Genomic DNA, 19,006 nt, shown 5'->3' on the forward strand with positions numbered 1-19,006 from the left:
TATGTTAAGGCACCAGTGCTGTTGTTGCATGTATTTTAAATGTAAGGGTATTTTCAATGTAAGGAAGGTGATCTAACAGAGCTTTTCTGCTTTGTTTGTCAACAGGTGGGATGCAGAGGAAGTTATCAGTCGCCATTGCATTTGTCGGCGGGTCCAATGTAGTCATCCTGGATGAACCCACTGCTGGAGTGGATCCATACGCGAGGAGAGGAATCTGGGAACTGCTGCTTAAATATAAAAAAGGTCAGTATAGAACTGTATACCAACGCTTATTTGTGGCCACTGACAACATACAGACGCTGCTGAATCTTTTAAAGTCTAAAGGTGTTTACCTTTTGTTTTGCTGTACCTTTTAAATTGCATGTAGTTTTGTAATTTCATAATCAATTACATGGTTACATAATGAATTACATGAACTAATTACACATGTGTGGTGTGGGATTGGACATTTAGAAGTTACACTTTTAACAGGGTTTCTCTACACATTCCAAAGAGAAACAAGTGAGAAATAATAAGTTATGACCATAGCAACTATGCTGTTGCTGGCCCCGCTTGGGTCGCACTTAAATGAGTTATTGTTGACGGGGATACTGATACCTATGCCTGATACCACAGAGCAAGTTCTGATGCACATGCGCACAAGTAGATGGAACTGTATGGCCTGACGAGCAGCAGTAAAGATTTGTAAAGCCAGTATTGCATGTAAAGGCAGTGGTAGTGGGTTATATCCCCACTGGAACGTAAAGCATGCTAACAAAAGCATGCTAACCTCAGCGGCTGAGCCAGGCTTTTTTCAGTAATCCACTGCGAAATCACTGGCGTAATGTTAGTCCGAGTTCTAATTGAGGGTGTGAACATTAGGGAGGCATATGGAAGGAGCTGCTGATCTCTTGGGGTAATGGTTGTCTTTAGGTTTACATTTAGCTTAGCAGCCCACTAGCCAGACTAGCGTGTTTCACAGCCTGTTGCGTCAGTCAACCAACAATTAAATGCTGTTTAAGCGTGGTACGTTTTATAAGTAACACAGAACAAAAAACTGTATATCAAGACTAATTAGCTTATTAGTTAAGATAGAGTTAGTTTTGGGATCAGTACCCAGTATCGTCTGATATTTAAGAATCAGGTATCTGTATCGGAAGGGTAAAGAAGTGGTCTCAGTGCATCACTACCATTGACTGCAACTTGATATATTCTGACTGTCCACTTTATGAGCTCCGCCTGCCCTGTAGGTTCACTGAATGACAGCCCGTAGCTCATCTGTTGTCATGCAGTCTGTAAAGCCCCCTGAACCCCATTCATCATTATATTTTTAATAAAGTGGCTGGTAAATATATTCCCTCGTCTTAGAGCAGAGCTGACAGATAACTTGCGTATTTCATTGGCTTGTAATTAGACAGCTCCCAGTGCTTCCTTTACTTTGAATGTGGATTTATATTAGTTAGATCCATAGGGATCATCAGGACTCACAGTGCATATATTCCACGAGTAAGACTGTGCCTCTGCATTCACTCCTCTCCTGCGTCTGTAATCATATTTATTTATATTCAATGTTAGATCAAAGCCTAAGGTTATTATCACCACTGGCCACATATAATTAGGTAGATGCACTCATTCAGAGCAGCTTCCAAACAAATGTGAAAGGAGAACGGTTTCCGAACTGGGGCTGCACAACAACATACCAGTGCTGTACTGGTTTACCATGTCACGGTTGGTGCCGATACTGACATTTAAACGCAGTGTTGGTATCAGCGTAAAAATGCACATGGCAAGAACTGTAACCCCACTGTTTCCATGAGAAGGCAGTGGTAGGGGGTGATATTACAGCTGGAATTCTTCCTAAGGTATTAGTTTCACACGTGCACCACAAATAACCCCGATAACACAAAAACACTGAAAAGAGCTACGCGAATGTGATATTTATTGAACTCTCTGACACCCTGAAATATATGCGTGAGTGAAAGGCACACACATATGAGACAGATGTCTTGAGAACTGTGGATGTGAAATAACATTTGGCATTGTTGCTGTTAAACCAGTGAAGCTTCTGCGTGCTTGTGTGTGCACCAGAGGTTAATCTGCATTTAGTTCAGTTCTGGTTTGACTATTTTGCCTGATAAAAATACTTTATATTCACTGCAGTTGGTAAATATGGGTCTTAGTACTAATTATAAAATAGTGAATAGTAGTAAATAAACAAAAATAGGTTTTTCTAAGCATGATAAATGAATCACACACACAACCAAAAAAGTGTACAAAATCCAACATATGAAACAAGTGCAGTTTATTTAAGCTTAGTATGTGAGACATTTTGTGAGACAGCTTTTACCAAAATAAAATAAAAAAGTGGTATAGGTGCATCACGGTTCCAAACAGTGCCGTTTTTACCGTCGCAATTTCAACGGTACCTTTTTTTGTTGTTGTTATTGTTATTGTTGTGCATTCCAAACCATGTCCAGCACAATTCATGACGCAACCCAAGCGCAACTGAGTTCTGAGCATTGCACCACGGGACAGCCAAGTTGTTTTGTACCACCGTTGTACTTTTATCTGGTCAGCTGTCACGGCAGACCAGCAGTTGGACCAGAATTTCACAGAACTGGTTTGTTCATATAAGCATATATTTAATAGATCATAGCCTCTTTATTCCAATAGAACAAGTAAAGGAGCATAAAGCATTTTTTAGATACACTCTGATTATCGCCCCCTTGAGTACTGCGTGCTGTTTAATCTACCACAGTAATGTATAAACGCATGGAGGGTTTGTACTGAAGGACTGTGTGTTTGCAGTGTGCTGGTTGGGTGTTTTCATTTATGTTCGTGGACTTGATTCTGGCATTACTGGTCTGAGCACCTTCGCTGTAGTGCTATCCTTTTGTTTTTCATATGCAGTCCCACTGCGCTGTATAGACTACATATATTCGCATTGGTAGCAAATGATCTGATGAAGCTCAATAGTGCTAGGCTTAGGATTAGGAGCAGGGTAAGTGTGGATTAGGTTACGTGTTTAGGCTGATGTCAAGATTAGGATCACAATTGTTGAAAACTAAAGTGAATGTAGTAGATGAGTGATAGTACACTAAAGGCAAGGTAAGCATCTGCAGAGTATCTACGATGGCCTGTCCCCAAGAAACAGGACCTTGCTAGCTAGCGGGTCTGCAATCCAGAATGAAGAACCAAAGACATAATGCCCACTAAGACTTTCTGCAAAACAGGATTGCAGAAATGAAAGACTAGTATGCTTTTTTTTTTTACAAACTGATACTGGTTTGAAGTTAAAAGACGTAGATCACCAAAAAGTAATAACTACAAACGCATAATTACTATGAAAAATGACATTCAGATGTTCTGTATGCCATATTGTGGTATCATAAACTGTGATGAAGGGTTAGGTAAATATCATGATATTAAATACATTTATTGGCACAGGCTTGGGGGAGAGCGGGCACAGTGTATAGTGCGCTTTATTTTTTGCTAAATAATTTTAGAAGTATTTTAAACTTGCACATCTTTGCTACAAATGAAAAGAAGCTTTTCAGCACCAATGGTTGATGAGCAAATTAGCTGAGAGTAATGCGAGAGCAAATATAACAAATATCCCCATATGAAGGGTTTATCATAACAGACAAAGGGGTTTTTGTAACAGTCGATAAAAGGTTTGGTAAATCAATGCAAAAAAAAAGGCTTGCATCAAAAAAACACAGTATTAGTAAAGAAAAGGCTGGGCTGAGTATGGTAAAGCTATTTTTGACCAGTCAAACAGAACAAGCATCAGCATAATAAAAAACAAACGTCCAAAAAATTCACTGTTTATGTATAGAGAGTACATATAGACCTGTTTACTAGACTCACACTGGGTTCAAACTAACTCCACCATGTGGAGGCGCTACATTAGCCTGGCTAGCTCTCAGTGTTATTTACATGCTTCAGAGATGATGAAAATGGTAATGATGTGAGTTCTGTGACTGATGCACACTGTTCAGTAATCAAAAATTGCAACGTATGGTGTAAAAAATAGCCTAGAACTAAAACAGTTGTCATGGTGAACTGAGACAATTATCTCTGCTTGCTGTCGAAATTTGCAGGTGATGTTGTTATGGGAATATGAGAACAGGAGCATGTTCACTCGAGCCTGTTTAGCTACAAAAAATATCCATGTAGTGTCCTACAGTAGAGACCGGAGACCTATCCAGGGTGTATCCTGCCTTCCGCCCTATGACCGCTGGGATAGGCTCCAGCACCCCCCCAACCCCGCCGCGACACAGAAGGAGAAGCAGCTTAGAAGGTGTATGTGTGTGTGTATCCTGCAGTTGGCTGTGCAGTGCCATCTCTTACTCCTGTGTAATGCTTGCGTTCAGATTCAGTATGTAAGAAACCTGAGTGCTTAGTGTTAGAAACACTTTGTTTTAATACAAAAATCGAGCACAAGTGCACCTTTGAAAAGACCAGCTGTCGGAACATTGTGTGCACATTTGAACCAGTAGAAATGGTCCACATTTGCTTGCAAATGCAAACATACATTACAATTAAAAATAGCCCTTTTTGAGGTGCGAGTGGTGATATGGTTGCGTTTAGTTTAGGAAGCTAGCTGCTTTTTGAATCACCATTCCACAAGAAAGACTGTTTTGCAATGTGCAAATGTCTTTCTGAAGCAAGGCCTACTAAAGAAAAGGATTGTTCTTTGCTCTTCTTTAACTAAAAGTATAAGCACCAGGAGATCAATAGCACCCCTACAAGAGAAAGGCAGGCGTATTTTTAACAGGTTGTTTAGCCGACTGTTCGTTTCAGATGCTCTAGCTGATTTCCTCAGAAAGCTGCTAAAGATAATGCTCCTCAACTCTCAGTCTGCTCTTAATGAATATATGGATTTCCGCCCTATTGAGTGGCACAGTTCACGGGAGATCGTTTGCTCAGCCGCTGCGGGCAACAAGCTGCGAAAACATTCAAGCGATGATTGGTATCGTTTCACATTAAAGAGACGTACTGCGAACCCTGCGCTGCAGTTGTGTTTAAAAGTCAATAAGCGAATTAAGATAGCGTTCTGTGGACATGTTTTCCACACGGCGGCTAATTTACTCCACCAGCGGCGATCTGTCCATGAGCTGCCTTTGAAAATCCAGCCTAGATCAGGGTGAAAATCCATCAGTCTCACAAAAGTTGGCTGTTATTGAAGCTTTGGCCACAATTTTGGCCATGAAGGAAGAGTAAGTGGCCTGATAATGAGGAGGGCAGTGCAGACTCAGCCTAATCACCCGTACCGTAATACATTACGCTGCACTAAATTAATAATGAACACATTCGCGCTCGCTGATGAGATAATCATGAAACTCGTCTCATCTCTGCTAATTTCACACAATCAGGTTGAACCAGGCTGTTATTCTTAAAAAGAAAAGTCAAAGGGATAGAAAAACCATTTTTACCTTGTTTTTCTACCTTACCTACCTACCTTATGCTTAGCTTCTTTAGTTTTGCACCGGAGCTAATGAGGATGATGTAGCTAGGCAGTGAAAGCTAATATATCGCTGTTGTCGGAACAGAACCTTGTATTTTTTACTTTCTATCATAGTTTGAAATGCCTGTTGTCTTTTACATTGTGTGTAAATTTCATGATGAATGGACCAAACGAAATGACCCAAAATTACTTGGAAACAAGTCTGGTTCCATTGACTTACATTGAAAATAAAGAAGGTCTTTTCCTTCTCCTGTAAAGTTAGCCTTTTGGAAATATGAGGTTTTGTTCCGACAACAGCGATACATCAGTCTGCCTTGGGCACCCTGCAATCCTAAATCAAATGTGTGTTAGTTGTTAAGTAACCTTAAGTAGACTTACGTATGTGGTTTCTGATGTTGTGTGGCTTACTGTTATCTAGACAAATGGACAAAAGAACAGATAAATGCAGTCTTTATGGCTAATACTGTCCACTTTTAGAGATAATAATACAGCTCACAGTGCCAGAAGCCACATTAGCAAATCTATTTGAGATTGTTTAACGACTTTAAGACAAGTGTGACGACTTAGACACACAGTTTTCACAATACTAGTCGGACAGAAGCTTCCATTACTTGTTAGCTACACTAGCTTTGGTATTAAACCGCTTTACGCATGATAAAACACTGTGATGCACAGCCTCAAATGACTTATTGCTTTAGAAATAAGTTATTATTAATGCATCAATTCATGGTAATTATTGTTATTTTTTATTTTATTGATGATAGTTATTGTGTCCATGAATCTCATTTGGAGTATGTTATTGTGGCCAAGCAGCCGTGGACTGCTGAGAGGAGGGCACTAACGTTCAGTTCGTCTTCTAAACGTTTTGTCATATAATAAAAAAAAAACAACATAAAAACAGCAGTTTTTTAAATGTCATGTACTTTAGTGAAATTTAGGATATTTGTCATTTTGCTGCCCAGCCCCTTCCAGTCTGGGAGCAGCACAGGGTCACCAGCAGAGCAGCATCGCCTTGGGCAGTGGTGGGGTTGAATGCCTTACTCAAATGCAAAACCGAGTATGCCAGATATCCTAGTCACTCGTGGGGTTTAAACCTGTAATCCTACAGTTGCTGGGTCACCCCTCAAAATTTAAATTTGAAGTCTACTGCAGAAACCTTTGCTCATCAAATTACCACCATGGTGACAAAGCTAATTTCCATTAGGACGTCTATGTATTTCCCAGTATGTTAGCACCAAGCTAATGTGTTGTCCGTTCTTCCCCTCCCCCCCAATCTGGGTATTTTTAATGACTTGGCATAGCAATACAGGATTTAGTTGTAAGGTAGATATAGGTGTGCAAATTTTGGGTACAGTGACTTTATTCATGGCTCAGGCAGTCAATATTTAAGACTAGAATAGAATGATACTTAAGACTAGAATGACCATCTTATAATGAGCGTCTTATAACATATTTACTCCACGTCACACTGCACAAGATAATGTAACTAAAACCTGTTTTAGTATAAGTGACTGCATGATTTTCACAGAGCCAGCTGAAGGACAGTCTGGCCACTTTCTGTTTCTCCCATTATATCAAAAAAATACAACTGTAAAACACCAGACAAGCAAGTCCTCAATGAATGCGGGTGAATGGAGCTAAATGGCTCTTAATTTTAGGAAATAGAAGGATATATTTAAGGAATTTAATAAAAAACGAGTTTTGGGCAGTAGGTGGCAAGCATTACTGCACCTAAGTGCTAAAAGGTTGGCATTACTGATACTGAGTACTAATTGGTTGGCTAATCGGTACTCAGCTCTTTGGCTGAGGAAAGCGGTTCCAGTTCACTGATGTCATAAATGTGCACGAGGCACCATTATAAACTGTAACGTTCTAATGAATTTAACATTCTAAAGTAATTTATGCTGTTCTGTGTTCAGGACAGGAGTACATTCTTCTATATGAGGCTGTTAAAGTATTTACAAGCTATGATTTTGCTCAAATGCTCCACTCATTCTGGACTCGCTCAGGAACTCCCTCTAGTGTTTGACAAGCCCAGCGGACGTAAGAGTGGCAGTTCTTTCTCCAAATTCTCTGGTTTTCTGATGATGCAAGAACATGACAACATTCTACTTGTGCAATAAATGAAAACCCTCAGTGTAATGGTGGCTGTGCCTGAAGGAAAATGCCGTTTCCCACAAGATGGGCCCTTTCACTGAATGTTCTTTAAAGAAGTGAATGAAGCATGCCTTGGCTGATCGACTACCTTTGGGGTAAGAGGAAAAACTCAGTCAGTTTGATTTTGGCTGAACAATTTCTCCACCGCCTCACTGTACCCTGATACTCTGTCCTGTGTTGTTCCATTTAGAGTAGCAGTAGCAGTAACAGACCGAGGTCGTGTGCAGGCGCATGCAGTTTTTTCCTGATGCGCTCACTAGTTTATCTGAGTTAACTGATCTGTTTGCTGCCACTTAAGGTTTGTTAAGTGTAGCATTTTGTACAAGACTAATACAATATTTAGACTAAGGGCACTTAACGAAGTTCACTTGTCATAAAGTTTAAACTCTGCCACAACTTTTTTGTGTGTGTGCGTGGATGCAAGTCTAAAGAAAGTTGTTGTCACCATCTGCCATACACCACAGTGTGTCTGCTGAATGACATCAATGAGAAACATGCATTAAGAGTCTCTAGTAACATTACCGCAAAAAAGTTTCATCTTGGGGGGGGTGGCTGGCCTCAGCTTGGGGGGGCCAGCTAGGAAGCATTATGTCCCAGAGTCAACTGCTCTGTTATAACTGTGATCAGAGACCAAATATTAAAAAAAAAAAAAAAGTTAGTTAAATCTACTTCTAAAACGGATCTGGTCCCAAAATCTGGTCCACGTTCAAAGCCATTGTAAAATGTTCAATGTATGTACGACTGTGAACACCTCACAACAGCTGAAGTGTGTATTACTATACCACGGCACAAAAAACAGTCCTTGTGCTGTTAATGGAATAATCTCTGACTCTTGTGCTGCTCACATGGACCAACAAGTATACTGATGATGTAATAACCCATTTTTCTTTCAACTTAGGGGGCTGGCAACTTATTTTCTCAACTAGAACTAAGCTGGGCAACTAGCTAACAGGCTAAGAGATGGCATCATTATCATAGGCTTGAATTAAAGTACTTACCATATTACTGTGTTTCAGTTTAGCATCAATCCCAAACGCCTCCATACTCCCTCAATAGTGTGCTAGCTATAAAAGTTTAGACTTTTAGTCCCAAATGATGTTTCTTAGCATATTTTGCACTGTTGGGCTGCAGGATAGAGTATATAAATTCCTATATAGTGCACTATGTAGGGCGCAGGGGGCCATTTGTGTTTCAGCTCCAGCATGAGAACAGAGTGCTAAATAAAACCAGGGTGGTAATTTGGTGGCCAAAAATATATGATGCGTTATCATGTGTTTATTTTTATATGACAAAGTTAAAAAGTTCATGAAATGACTGCAATATATAGCGATGGCCGAACGTTCTCCTCATTCAGTGGTACATGGTGGCTTGGCAACGATACCATACTCTAAACAAGCTACTTTGTTACTTGTGTTGATTATTATTCATAATAACTTATTTTCCGAAAAATTGGGCTTTACCATATTTTATGTTGGCCACCGCTTCATGTCGTACCTAAGTACGTGCTTCCTGTGAAAAAATTGCAGTAAGACATGACCTCTTGTGGCTTTTTGCTTTATTATTGCCTGCAGGTGTTGCAAAAAACCTGTCAAGTTTGACATAGTTTCAAATAACAAACCTTTCATTGCAGAAGAACTCGGGCAGAACGAAAGCACTACATAGACAAAATGTCATGTTTGAAAGAAAAGAGGCACAGGAACTTTAAACAGTGGATTAGTAAGAGGCGAGATAGTCTAATAGCTAATCAGTAGTAAAATTGTAGCTAGATTAGCATACTGTTAGCATATTTGCTATCCAGACTGCAGGCCAGGTGCTTCAAGTAGTTTTTCTTTGCTTGAAACACTGCATTTACTGAGTGTAGCTCTTTGTTCTGTCCATCCCACTGAAGGGTTTTCTAAAATGAAAGGCTCACTGTTTAAAGCTATTTGGAGCCTGATGCTGCTGTGGACGGTGGGAGAACAGTGGGAAAATAACATTAGAAACATTAGAAAAAGTTTTCTTCATTTATCCTGTTAGTATTAGATCATGTAATTAAACCTCATCCTAATCGCATCTGTGCTTTATGATTCTGAAAATTGTGGCAAGTTTTCATGCAGTGATGGGTTCTGCTGAGGGAAACAGGATGAGCCAAAAGGCTCATGCATAAAATTTCAGGGGGCCCAAAATTTTTAACAGTGTCCGTGACACACACACACACACACACACGTGCACACACACCCAGCACACTGAAACCTCCATCTCTTCTCTTTACCTTGAGTCACAGCTTTGGAAAACATTGCATCATTAATGGAAACAGGTGTGTGTGTGTGTGTGTGTGTGTGTGTGTGTGTGTATGTGTGTGTGTGTGTGTGTGTGTATAAAAAACAGCAGTTTCGTCTGTCCATGATCGATCACTGCGCTCTCTGATATCACATATCATAAATCAAACCTGCTAACCACAGCCATCTCTCTCTCTCTCTCTCTCTCTCTCTCTCTCTCTCTCTCTCTCTCTCTCTCTCTCTCTCTCTGGAGGGCTGTGCTCCCTGTAGATGTAGGTATATGTATGAATGTCACAAAGGAGATCAGTACAATGAGCATGAATAACCTGCTAAATGGAGCAAGATACACAGCTCTTGTGCACTGATCTGTGTGTGTGTGTGTGTGTGCGTGTGTGTGTGCGCATGCGTGTGTGTGTGTGTTTGTGCTCTCAAAATAAAATTTGACATTCGAATATTTGTCAGATTCAAGGGAAAAATGCTGAAAATGTCCGATTTTATTCTGCTGTGCCTCCGAATGTGTTCCAGTGCCAATTAGACATTAACATTATCACAAACAATGGTTGCCAAATTGAACATAAACAAACAAAACAGCTATTTATCTCGGCTTTAATTTAAACTGTATAGAGTTTTACACATTATGAGGAAATTGTGTGTCTGACTCTAAACATAATCCTTGTACACAGAAGTGGTGGAAAAAAGCTGAAGGAGCTGAATTAGTACGGAAGTACAATGAGCATGAAACACACGTCTTGTGCACTGATCTGTTATTGCGTTAAAATAGTGTAGTTATTTTTTCTGTAACAAAGTAGTTTTACACACAGCAGTTTATATTTCTGTAATCACACTACAATTACTGGCTTAACAAGGGTTTTATTCCATGCATTGGTCATATATCATTTACAGTGCCATATTAATTAGACATGACTCATTTAAACCATACGTTTCCTCTATGTAGATTATCCATGCCTGTCCCTGTGAGTAATTTAGGCACATGCTGTAGTAGTGACAGCTGACATTGTGTGTTTCTTTGTTATAGAAATGTAGAAAAAACAGAAAACATGAACATAATCTAGTGTTCATATACCTGCATTCAGCAACCGGTGTATATAATATCTGATGACGGCATTTAACTACGCTGTGAAGTTTATAGTTCAGTCTTCTTCTGCACTAAACCATGTCAAACAATCTCCATGATCTTAATGAAGACCTGGACGCAATTTATCCTGCTTATTGTTCTTCTTTTCCCCTTCTTTCCTGTTTGACTGTAGAAATACCGTACTTACCCTGCCTACAAGCGTTTTCATTGCATAATTTAAGTGAATGATGATGAACTATTAAGAACTATTTTCTTTGAATCAGTGTTTAAATATTCAAGTCTGTATGTCTGTAATGTTTTTGTTTCTCAGAGATGCACTTAACTTCCAAAGTTTGAAGTATTGATAAAAGCCACTGCCAAATTGAGCATTTTTTACCCCGCAATATCACAGCTGGTCTGACAGAGAAAGTTTTTAAAGGCGTTAACTTGGCTAAATTCAGCAAGGAACCCCCGTTTAAGATCAGTGAGCTCTGCCAGACAGACCTCTGCGTGTGTGTATTTGATGTGGTTATTATTCTAGTTCAGATCACATGATCCTTTCACCATCCATCATACAGATTAAACAGATGTCCACTCCAGGACGGCGCACACACACACACACACACGCGCGCGCACATGCACACAGTGTATTTAATATTAATCTAATTTAGACTCTGCTCCTACCTCCCCTTCATATTCATACTCTGTCTTATAGAGGAGAAAACTACACGCACATGCAACAAACACCACACCAGTCCGTCTGACTGGATATACATATGAGTGTGTGTGTGTGTGTGTGTGTGTGTAATTCTCCCCCGCGCTCTCATTTTTATTTCTCTCTCTCTCTCTCTCTGTCTGTCTCTCTTTCTCTTTCTCTCTCTCTCTCTCTCTCTCTCTCTGTTTCACTATCTGACTTTGTCACTCTTTGATTTTCTGTCTTTTTCTCTCTTTTTCCCCTCCCTTTATTCTACCTTATTCTCTAAATTTTTCTCTCTCTCACTTTCCCGCTTTCCCTTCTCTCTCTCTCTCTCTCTCTTTCTCTCTCTCTCTCTTTCTCTCTCTCTCTCTCTTTCTCTCTCTCTCTCTTTCTCTCTCTCTCTCTTTCTCTCTCTTTCTCTCTCTCTCTATGTTCCACTATCTGACTTTGTCACTCTGTGATTTTCTTTTTCTCTTTTTTTCCCCTCCCTTTATTCTATCTTTCTCTCAATTTTTCTTTCTCTCACTTTCATGCTTTCCCTTCTCTCTCTCTCTCTCTCTCTCTCTCTCTCTCTGTTTCACTATCTGACTTTGTCTCTCTTTGATTTTCTGTCTTTTTCTCTCTTTTCCCCTCCCTTTATCTTCCCTTTTCTCTTAATTTTTTTTCTCTCTCTCACTTTCCCACTTTCCCTTCTCTCTCTCTCTCTCTCTCTCTCTCTCTCTCTCTCTCTCTCTCTCTCTCTCTCTCTCTCTCTCTCTCTCACACCATTCTCACTCTCTTTCTCTTTCCTCCAGGCCGGACCATCATTCTGTCCACGCACCACATGGATGAGGCGGATATCTTGGGCGACCGTATTGCGATCATCTCTCACGGTCGCGTGTGCTGCTGTGGCTCCTCCCTCTTCCTGAAGAAAAGCTACGGCAGTGGTTATTACCTCACCCTCGTACGAACCAATCAGGACAAATTCAACAACCTAGACAAGCCGGTATGAAAGCGCGGGTGTATAGTGAGCATACTGACTCTGATTTCTGTACAGTGGCAGTGATGGGAACCAGGGGCATAATGTCTACAACACTAATATAGCCATTTTATTTGCTATAAAAAACTACAGTGAACCTACACAGGTCTTCTGAGCTTTTATACTGAATGTTGACGATGATAAAATAGTGGAAAATAATTGGTTTTATTTTGGGACGATATTGCCTTATGTCCGCCTTCAGTATGAACCGTTTAAAAGAAATGTTTTAGACCAAAACATTGTAGTGCTTTCATAACCATAATCATGTGATCACTTCCTTTGAGGAAGCATTTAGAGGCATTAAACACAATTCAGGTTCCTGGTTCCTATCAGCGCCACTGTGAATATTTCTGACTTTTTCTCAAAGCATTTCACATTAAACTGCTCTGAATTACATTATTTAGGTCTTGATTTAGTCGTAAAGAAGCTTTGAAGAATTGGTGATATTCCCCTTTGTAAATAGAGCTCACATAGAAAAAATGAAATACAAGACAAATGTAAGAAACGGTGCCTTTAAAATAGAATAAAAGAAACAGAATACATTTTGAAATAATTGAAACATTTCATGTATTTTATGTTTTGTGTAGATGTCTCAGGTATTGTAAAGGACTACTGAAATATGAAAGGACTACTGCGCTAAGAACATTCAGGGCTTTTATGATTAGCCAGACTTCACTTTCATTGGGAGCAAAAAATACAGCGTCGCAGATGCTCAGCAGCTTCTATTCACCCAGAAAAATACCTTAGTAATCTCACAAAGCAACATCCAGAGACCCATAGTCCAATAATATTAACTGTGATGAAACATCTCAGGTAACACAGTGATATAAAGCTTCTTATTATCTGATTACAATTAAGCACTGGCTTGATAGATTCTTATTGACATTTAGCTGCTCATCATGACTAATGATTAACTACCTATTGATTAAGAAATGGAGCTGAAGTCAGACTAGATATAGTTTAAAGTGCTTCCAGCTAAGCAGGATACAGACAGGTATAATATATCATCATCAATGTAAGAAAGGATTACATCTCCAAGATGGAGACCTCAAACATTCTAGCATCATCACGAAAAAATCTAGAAAGATCTGCTTTTCAAAATTTGTTTTAGACCACTTATTATGACATGTTCACACAATGTAAAGGGCAGCTTTACATTATGAAAAAATAAGTTTGTTAGTTACATATTGCTGTTTCGCAATTGTAGTGACCAGAAAATGCTCCCAACAGAGCGAGATACCTACTAACATCACAGCCAACTGTCTTATTCACGCTCTGCCCCTCTATGCATTCTTTCATAGCTTTACAGAGTGTTGCAAAAAATCCCATTCAACCTAATTCAGCCTTTCAGGAAGAATGCATTTTAAAAAACTGCCACAAATGACGTCACAATGGACACTTCTCACCCTGTCTAGTAACTATCTAGCAACCACCACAGATAGCCATCATAGCAACCACCTGCAACCCCCTTGCAACCATGAGAGAAACCATTGCACATAGGAACAACACTCTAACAATCGCCTACAATATCACAGCAACCATATAACACCAGATGTAGCATAGACTCTGCCTAGCAACCACCTGGAATACTGTATACACATTGGACATATTTGCAAGTGCCTAGCAACAACTTAGCAACAGACTATCAATACCATAGCAGTGACCTTGAAATCACCGTAGCGGTGACCTTGAAATCACCTAACAACCACCTGAAATACTCTACCAAACACCTAGCAACCATCTGAAATATAAACCCTATTTAAGCACCAGAAACAATCAACATTTATCTACAACTGATTTAACTTTTCAAGCATTTTTTGTGGGCGTCAATGCAATTTTGTTTGTTTACAACCCTGATAGTTCCAGAAGATTCTCATTTCGTATGGATGTGAAAGAATATTAGAATAGATTGGGTGTAGTTTTTTTCTTGTGCAACTCAGCTACCCCTTAGCCTGTGCATGTTTGTAGATTACCTTAATGAAACGAACACTGCTGTACGTGTGTCTGTGTGTGTGTGTGTGGATCGTGTGCATGTGTGCTGTCCAGCAGAGTGACGGCACCAGTCTAGACGAAGGAATCGGCTCAACCAGCATCTGCAGCATGGAGCCAACAGGTCAGATCTCTCTCATACACCTTACATAAACAGACATCAGCTGTCTCTCTCAAACCCATCACACACTCTCTCTCTCTGTTCAGACGTAGCGGATGTGAGCGGTCTGGTGCGGAGGCATGTTCCAGAGGCGGAGTTACTAGAGATCATAGGTCAGGAGCTGGTTTACATTCTCCCCTACACCGGCTCTAAAGATGGCACCTTCGCTTCACTGTTCAAAGAGCTGGACCTGGAGAGAGAGAGGCTGGGCATCAGCAGCTACGGCATTTCAGATACCACCCTGGAGGAGGTATACACACTCAGACCTCTGAACACTCTCATACAAACACATGCAAACTCGCAAACCTGAGCAGCAACTATGGGGACCTCCGCAAAACTGAGGCTGGAGGTGCAATGCCACCTAATCCTAGCACAGAACTCAAGCAAAGTGATGGTAGTGAAGCTGCTGAGAACAGAATAAGAAATGGCGGGGATAGTAAATCTGCATTTAACAGGTGGAAAACAGGGATTTTAAGCATGCAGGGCGGCTATAGCAGCCATAGAAACTGCTGTTTTCTGCATGAGTGTATTTAACTCACTGCTTCTTTTCCACCTTTGGAATGTAGCCTGGCACATTCGTATTCTGCAATAACACCCCTAAAGTGTGAACTTAAGCTGACCTAATTTTGTGTGTTTTTAGTTTTTATTTGATGATGGAGCTATGGTTTTAATGGATTCAGTATTACTGGATGCCACAGTAGTGCAAAGTAATCACATTGTCTGCTTTGTTATCTCTTGCTATTTCTGGTAGTTTATGAGCACTTTAGTTAATAAATGACCAAACCTAATCAAAGTTGGCTGAAATTCTTTGTAGCCAAAATGGGAAATAATATGGAGGATGAAGCTACAGCTGAGCAATAAATGAGGCTGTTCATTAGAGTAAAGCTAAGTTAGTTTTTCTGAATAATATGAATAATATTGCACTTAAGTGCATGTTTTCTTTAAAGTATTTAGGTTTATTTAGTAATATTTAGTTTTAGTTTTTAGTGTTTGTTTTTTTAGCATTCATTTAAAATGCATCTTTTAAATGTATTTTTGCTGCCGTGTCCACTCAATGAGTAGCACTGAAGTGTATAATTCATCCAATTATATATTTTTGATTTATTCCAACTGTAATCATATGTTTATGAAATACATGCCTAAAACTACTTAAGTGCGACCGAAGTTCAGAAAAGCACTCAAAGGACAACTAAATGCATTTAATATAGATTTGATCATAGCTTAATTACATTTTATATACACTTCAATTGGCATAAGTTGTGCCAAAACAATATAGTTAATGTGCATAAAAATATGTATGAGTAAACATTACAATTGTATTCTTTTCATACACACATTTTTGAAAATCATACTTAAATGCATTTTCTATCCATAGAGTGTATTGTAAGGGCAGCAGGGGGAGTGGGGTCACTATATTTGTAATTACATATACAATATTCTCATCTACAATTCTGGCTGATACTGTATGTCCAGTGTTAAAGTGAGAATGTGTTTTTCGGTTTTGTTTTCAGTGAAGGAAACTGAAATGAATATCTTTAAGTTTATGCTGTAATTATTGTGCATATCATTTTGATTAACAAAATATTTGAATGTCTGTATGTTTATTTAAAGAATGCTCCTGGGCTGCTCATAGACAATAAGTAACTGTTCATCAGATTATAACTTTCTGTATCTCGTTTCTTTAGATATTTCTAAAAGTGGCAGAAGAGACGGGCGTAGATGTTGAAACTACTGGTAATCTTTTTGTCTTTTTCTGTGACCATGGAGCAGGAATGCAGCTATAGATACTTTCATCCAACGTTTATTCTAGCAATGCACCTGAGTTAATGAAGTATTTGTGTTTGAAGCTGAGAATCACATAACAGGGTAATATTTTTCCAGGGTTTTATAAAGAAAACAAAGAAAAGTGTGTGAAAATATGCATATTCATGGCATAATTCATAGAGTATTATTTCCTAAAGATTTGAAGTGTCCTTGCAGGGGTCAGTATGAATTCACTTCAGATCAAACCCATTTACTCAAATATAATAAAATTTTCAAAGTTAAAGGGAGAAATGATGAATGGCCTTGCGCCCAGCTTATTGGCTGTGTGTTACTCAGAATTATGAACTGAGTATATTTAACCAACAACATTACAGTTTGCATATAGGTTACCATTTGGATGAGTGAGTGAGTGAGTGAGTGAGTGAGTGAGTGAGTGAGTGAGTGAGTGAGTGAGTGAGTGGGAGGGCAAGTGGGCAGATATGGGTGGAAAACTGGGTGAGTGAGTGGGTGGGTGTGGGCTGGTGAGTGGATGGTTGGTTGTCTGGATGAGTGTGTGGGTGAGTGAGTGGATGGGAGGCTAAGTGAGTGAGTAAGAGGGAGGATTGTTAGGTAAGTGGGAGAGTGGGTGGGTGGAAATCTAGGTGGGTTGGCAGGCTGAGTGGATGGTTGGGTGGATATCTGGGTGAGTTGATGGGTTGAATGGATGGTTGACTGGACGGTTGGGTGGAGTTGATGGTTGAGTGGATATCTGTGTGGGTCGATGGGCTGAATGGGCGGTTGGGTACTTGTCTGGGTGGGTTCGTGGGATGAGTGGCCGAATGGGTGGAGTGGACAGTTGGGTGGTTATCTAGGTAGGTTGGTGGGCTTAATGGACAGTTAATTGGATATCTGTGTGGGTTGGTCAGCTGAGTGGTCGGTTGGGTTGATATCTGAATGGGTCAGTGAGCTGAGTGGGTCGGTGGGCTGAGTGAAGGGTTGGGTGGATATCTGGATGGGTTGGTGGGCTGAGTGGATGGTTGGGTGGATATCTGGGTGGGTTGGTGGGCTGAGTGGATGGTTGGGTGGATATCTGGGTAGATTGGTGGGTTGAATGGATAGTTGACTGGACGGTTGGGTGGAGTGGATGGTTGGGTAGTTGTCTGGGTGGGTTGGTGGGATGAGTGGGGTTGTGTGGATGTCTGGGTGGGTTGATGGGCTGAAGGATGGTTGGGTGGATATCTGGATGGTTGGGTGGATATCTGGGTGGTTGGGTGGGTTGAGTGGATGGATGGGTGAATATCAGGGTGGGTTGGTGGGCTGAGTGGACGGATGGGTGAATATCAGGTCGGTTGGTGGGCTGAGTGGACGGATGGGTGAATATCAGGGTCGGTTGGTGGGCTGAGTGGACGGATGGGTGAATATCAGGGTGCGTTGGTGGGCTGAGTGGACGGATGGGTGAATTTTTTGGTGGGTGTCTGAGTGAGTTAGTGAGTTGCGTTGCATTAAAAAACATTGTAATATGAGTCATTCTAGTTGTTCTAAACCTCTGAACAGTAGTGTACGTGTGTTTGGTCAGATAAAAAAAATGTACTGGAGCGAGACTGGAAGAGGAGCTCCAGAGAGTCCAGAACACGGAGCATCAGTTCAGCCATGCAGCAGAGAGAGAGTGAAGCATCCAAACATGGTACAAACACCTAAAAACCTGTACACACACATGCTGGTATACATGCAGGCAGAATATCATTTTTACACAGTATTTTAAACCATGCCAGCATCCTTGTTGTTTCTTAGGCCCTGTCTACACATATCTGGGCATTGGTCAAACCATTTTGTTTTGTTATTCTTGAGGCATTTGACCTCAAGATTTTTGAGGTTTTATTGCTCTCTACTGTGCTGAGCATTTTTTAATCATTTTTCAATTTGTGTGTGGACTTTTTATATTAATCTTTTGTTGATGTGGACACAGATTTGAACTATTTTTGAAAACATAAAATATTTTTTTTAAATATCCAGATATGTGTGGAATAGGCCTATTAAATCTCTCTGTCTTTCTTTCTCTCTCTGCAGGAGAGAAGAAGGGAAGGTTCTCAAATCGAGTTGAAGGTATGTAGAGTGCCATGTTCCACTGTTGAGCAGAGCCCCGTTTGTCAAAAATAAAGATAAAACAAATGCTGAAAACACAAATACTAAAGTATTTGGCCTATAGATGGAAACTAAGCTATTCTGAATACATCACGGCTTGTAGCATGGTTTGTCACAACCATGAACGTGTCATGGCACCTATTCCTACTGCAGTACACATGTAACAAAGCTGTTTGAACAACCAAACAGCCCCTTTAAATTAAAATATCCCCCAAACTGATGTAAAGATACAACATAAACAACCTACTGCCTTCAACCATTTATACAGTTTCACTCAACATTCACAGTTTATTCAACATTTTTGCCCAGATTGCCTTT

At 40.1% G+C, this 19,006-nt stretch overlaps 1 protein-coding gene across 1 annotated transcript in view; it reads left to right on the forward strand.

Annotated features, from left to right (window-relative positions):
* LOC108427427 (phospholipid-transporting ATPase ABCA1) overlaps window positions 1-19,006 on the forward strand; it is a 246,921-nt gene that overhangs the window by 138,152 nt on the left and 89,763 nt on the right. The window contains exons 22-28 of the mRNA XM_037532939.1: window positions 106-243; window positions 12,431-12,621; window positions 14,701-14,767; window positions 14,851-15,053; window positions 16,489-16,537; window positions 18,123-18,230; window positions 18,614-18,649. Of these exons, the coding sequence (XP_037388836.1) occupies window positions 106-243; window positions 12,431-12,621; window positions 14,701-14,767; window positions 14,851-15,053; window positions 16,489-16,537; window positions 18,123-18,230; window positions 18,614-18,649 (792 nt within the window). The remainder of the gene's footprint in view (window positions 1-105; window positions 244-12,430; window positions 12,622-14,700; window positions 14,768-14,850; window positions 15,054-16,488; window positions 16,538-18,122; window positions 18,231-18,613; window positions 18,650-19,006) is intronic.

Source organism: Pygocentrus nattereri, chromosome 22 (genome assembly GCF_015220715.1).
Source record: "Pygocentrus nattereri isolate fPygNat1 chromosome 22, fPygNat1.pri, whole genome shotgun sequence".
In the NCBI taxonomy this organism is placed as follows: Eukaryota; Metazoa; Chordata; class Actinopteri; order Characiformes; family Serrasalmidae; genus Pygocentrus; species Pygocentrus nattereri.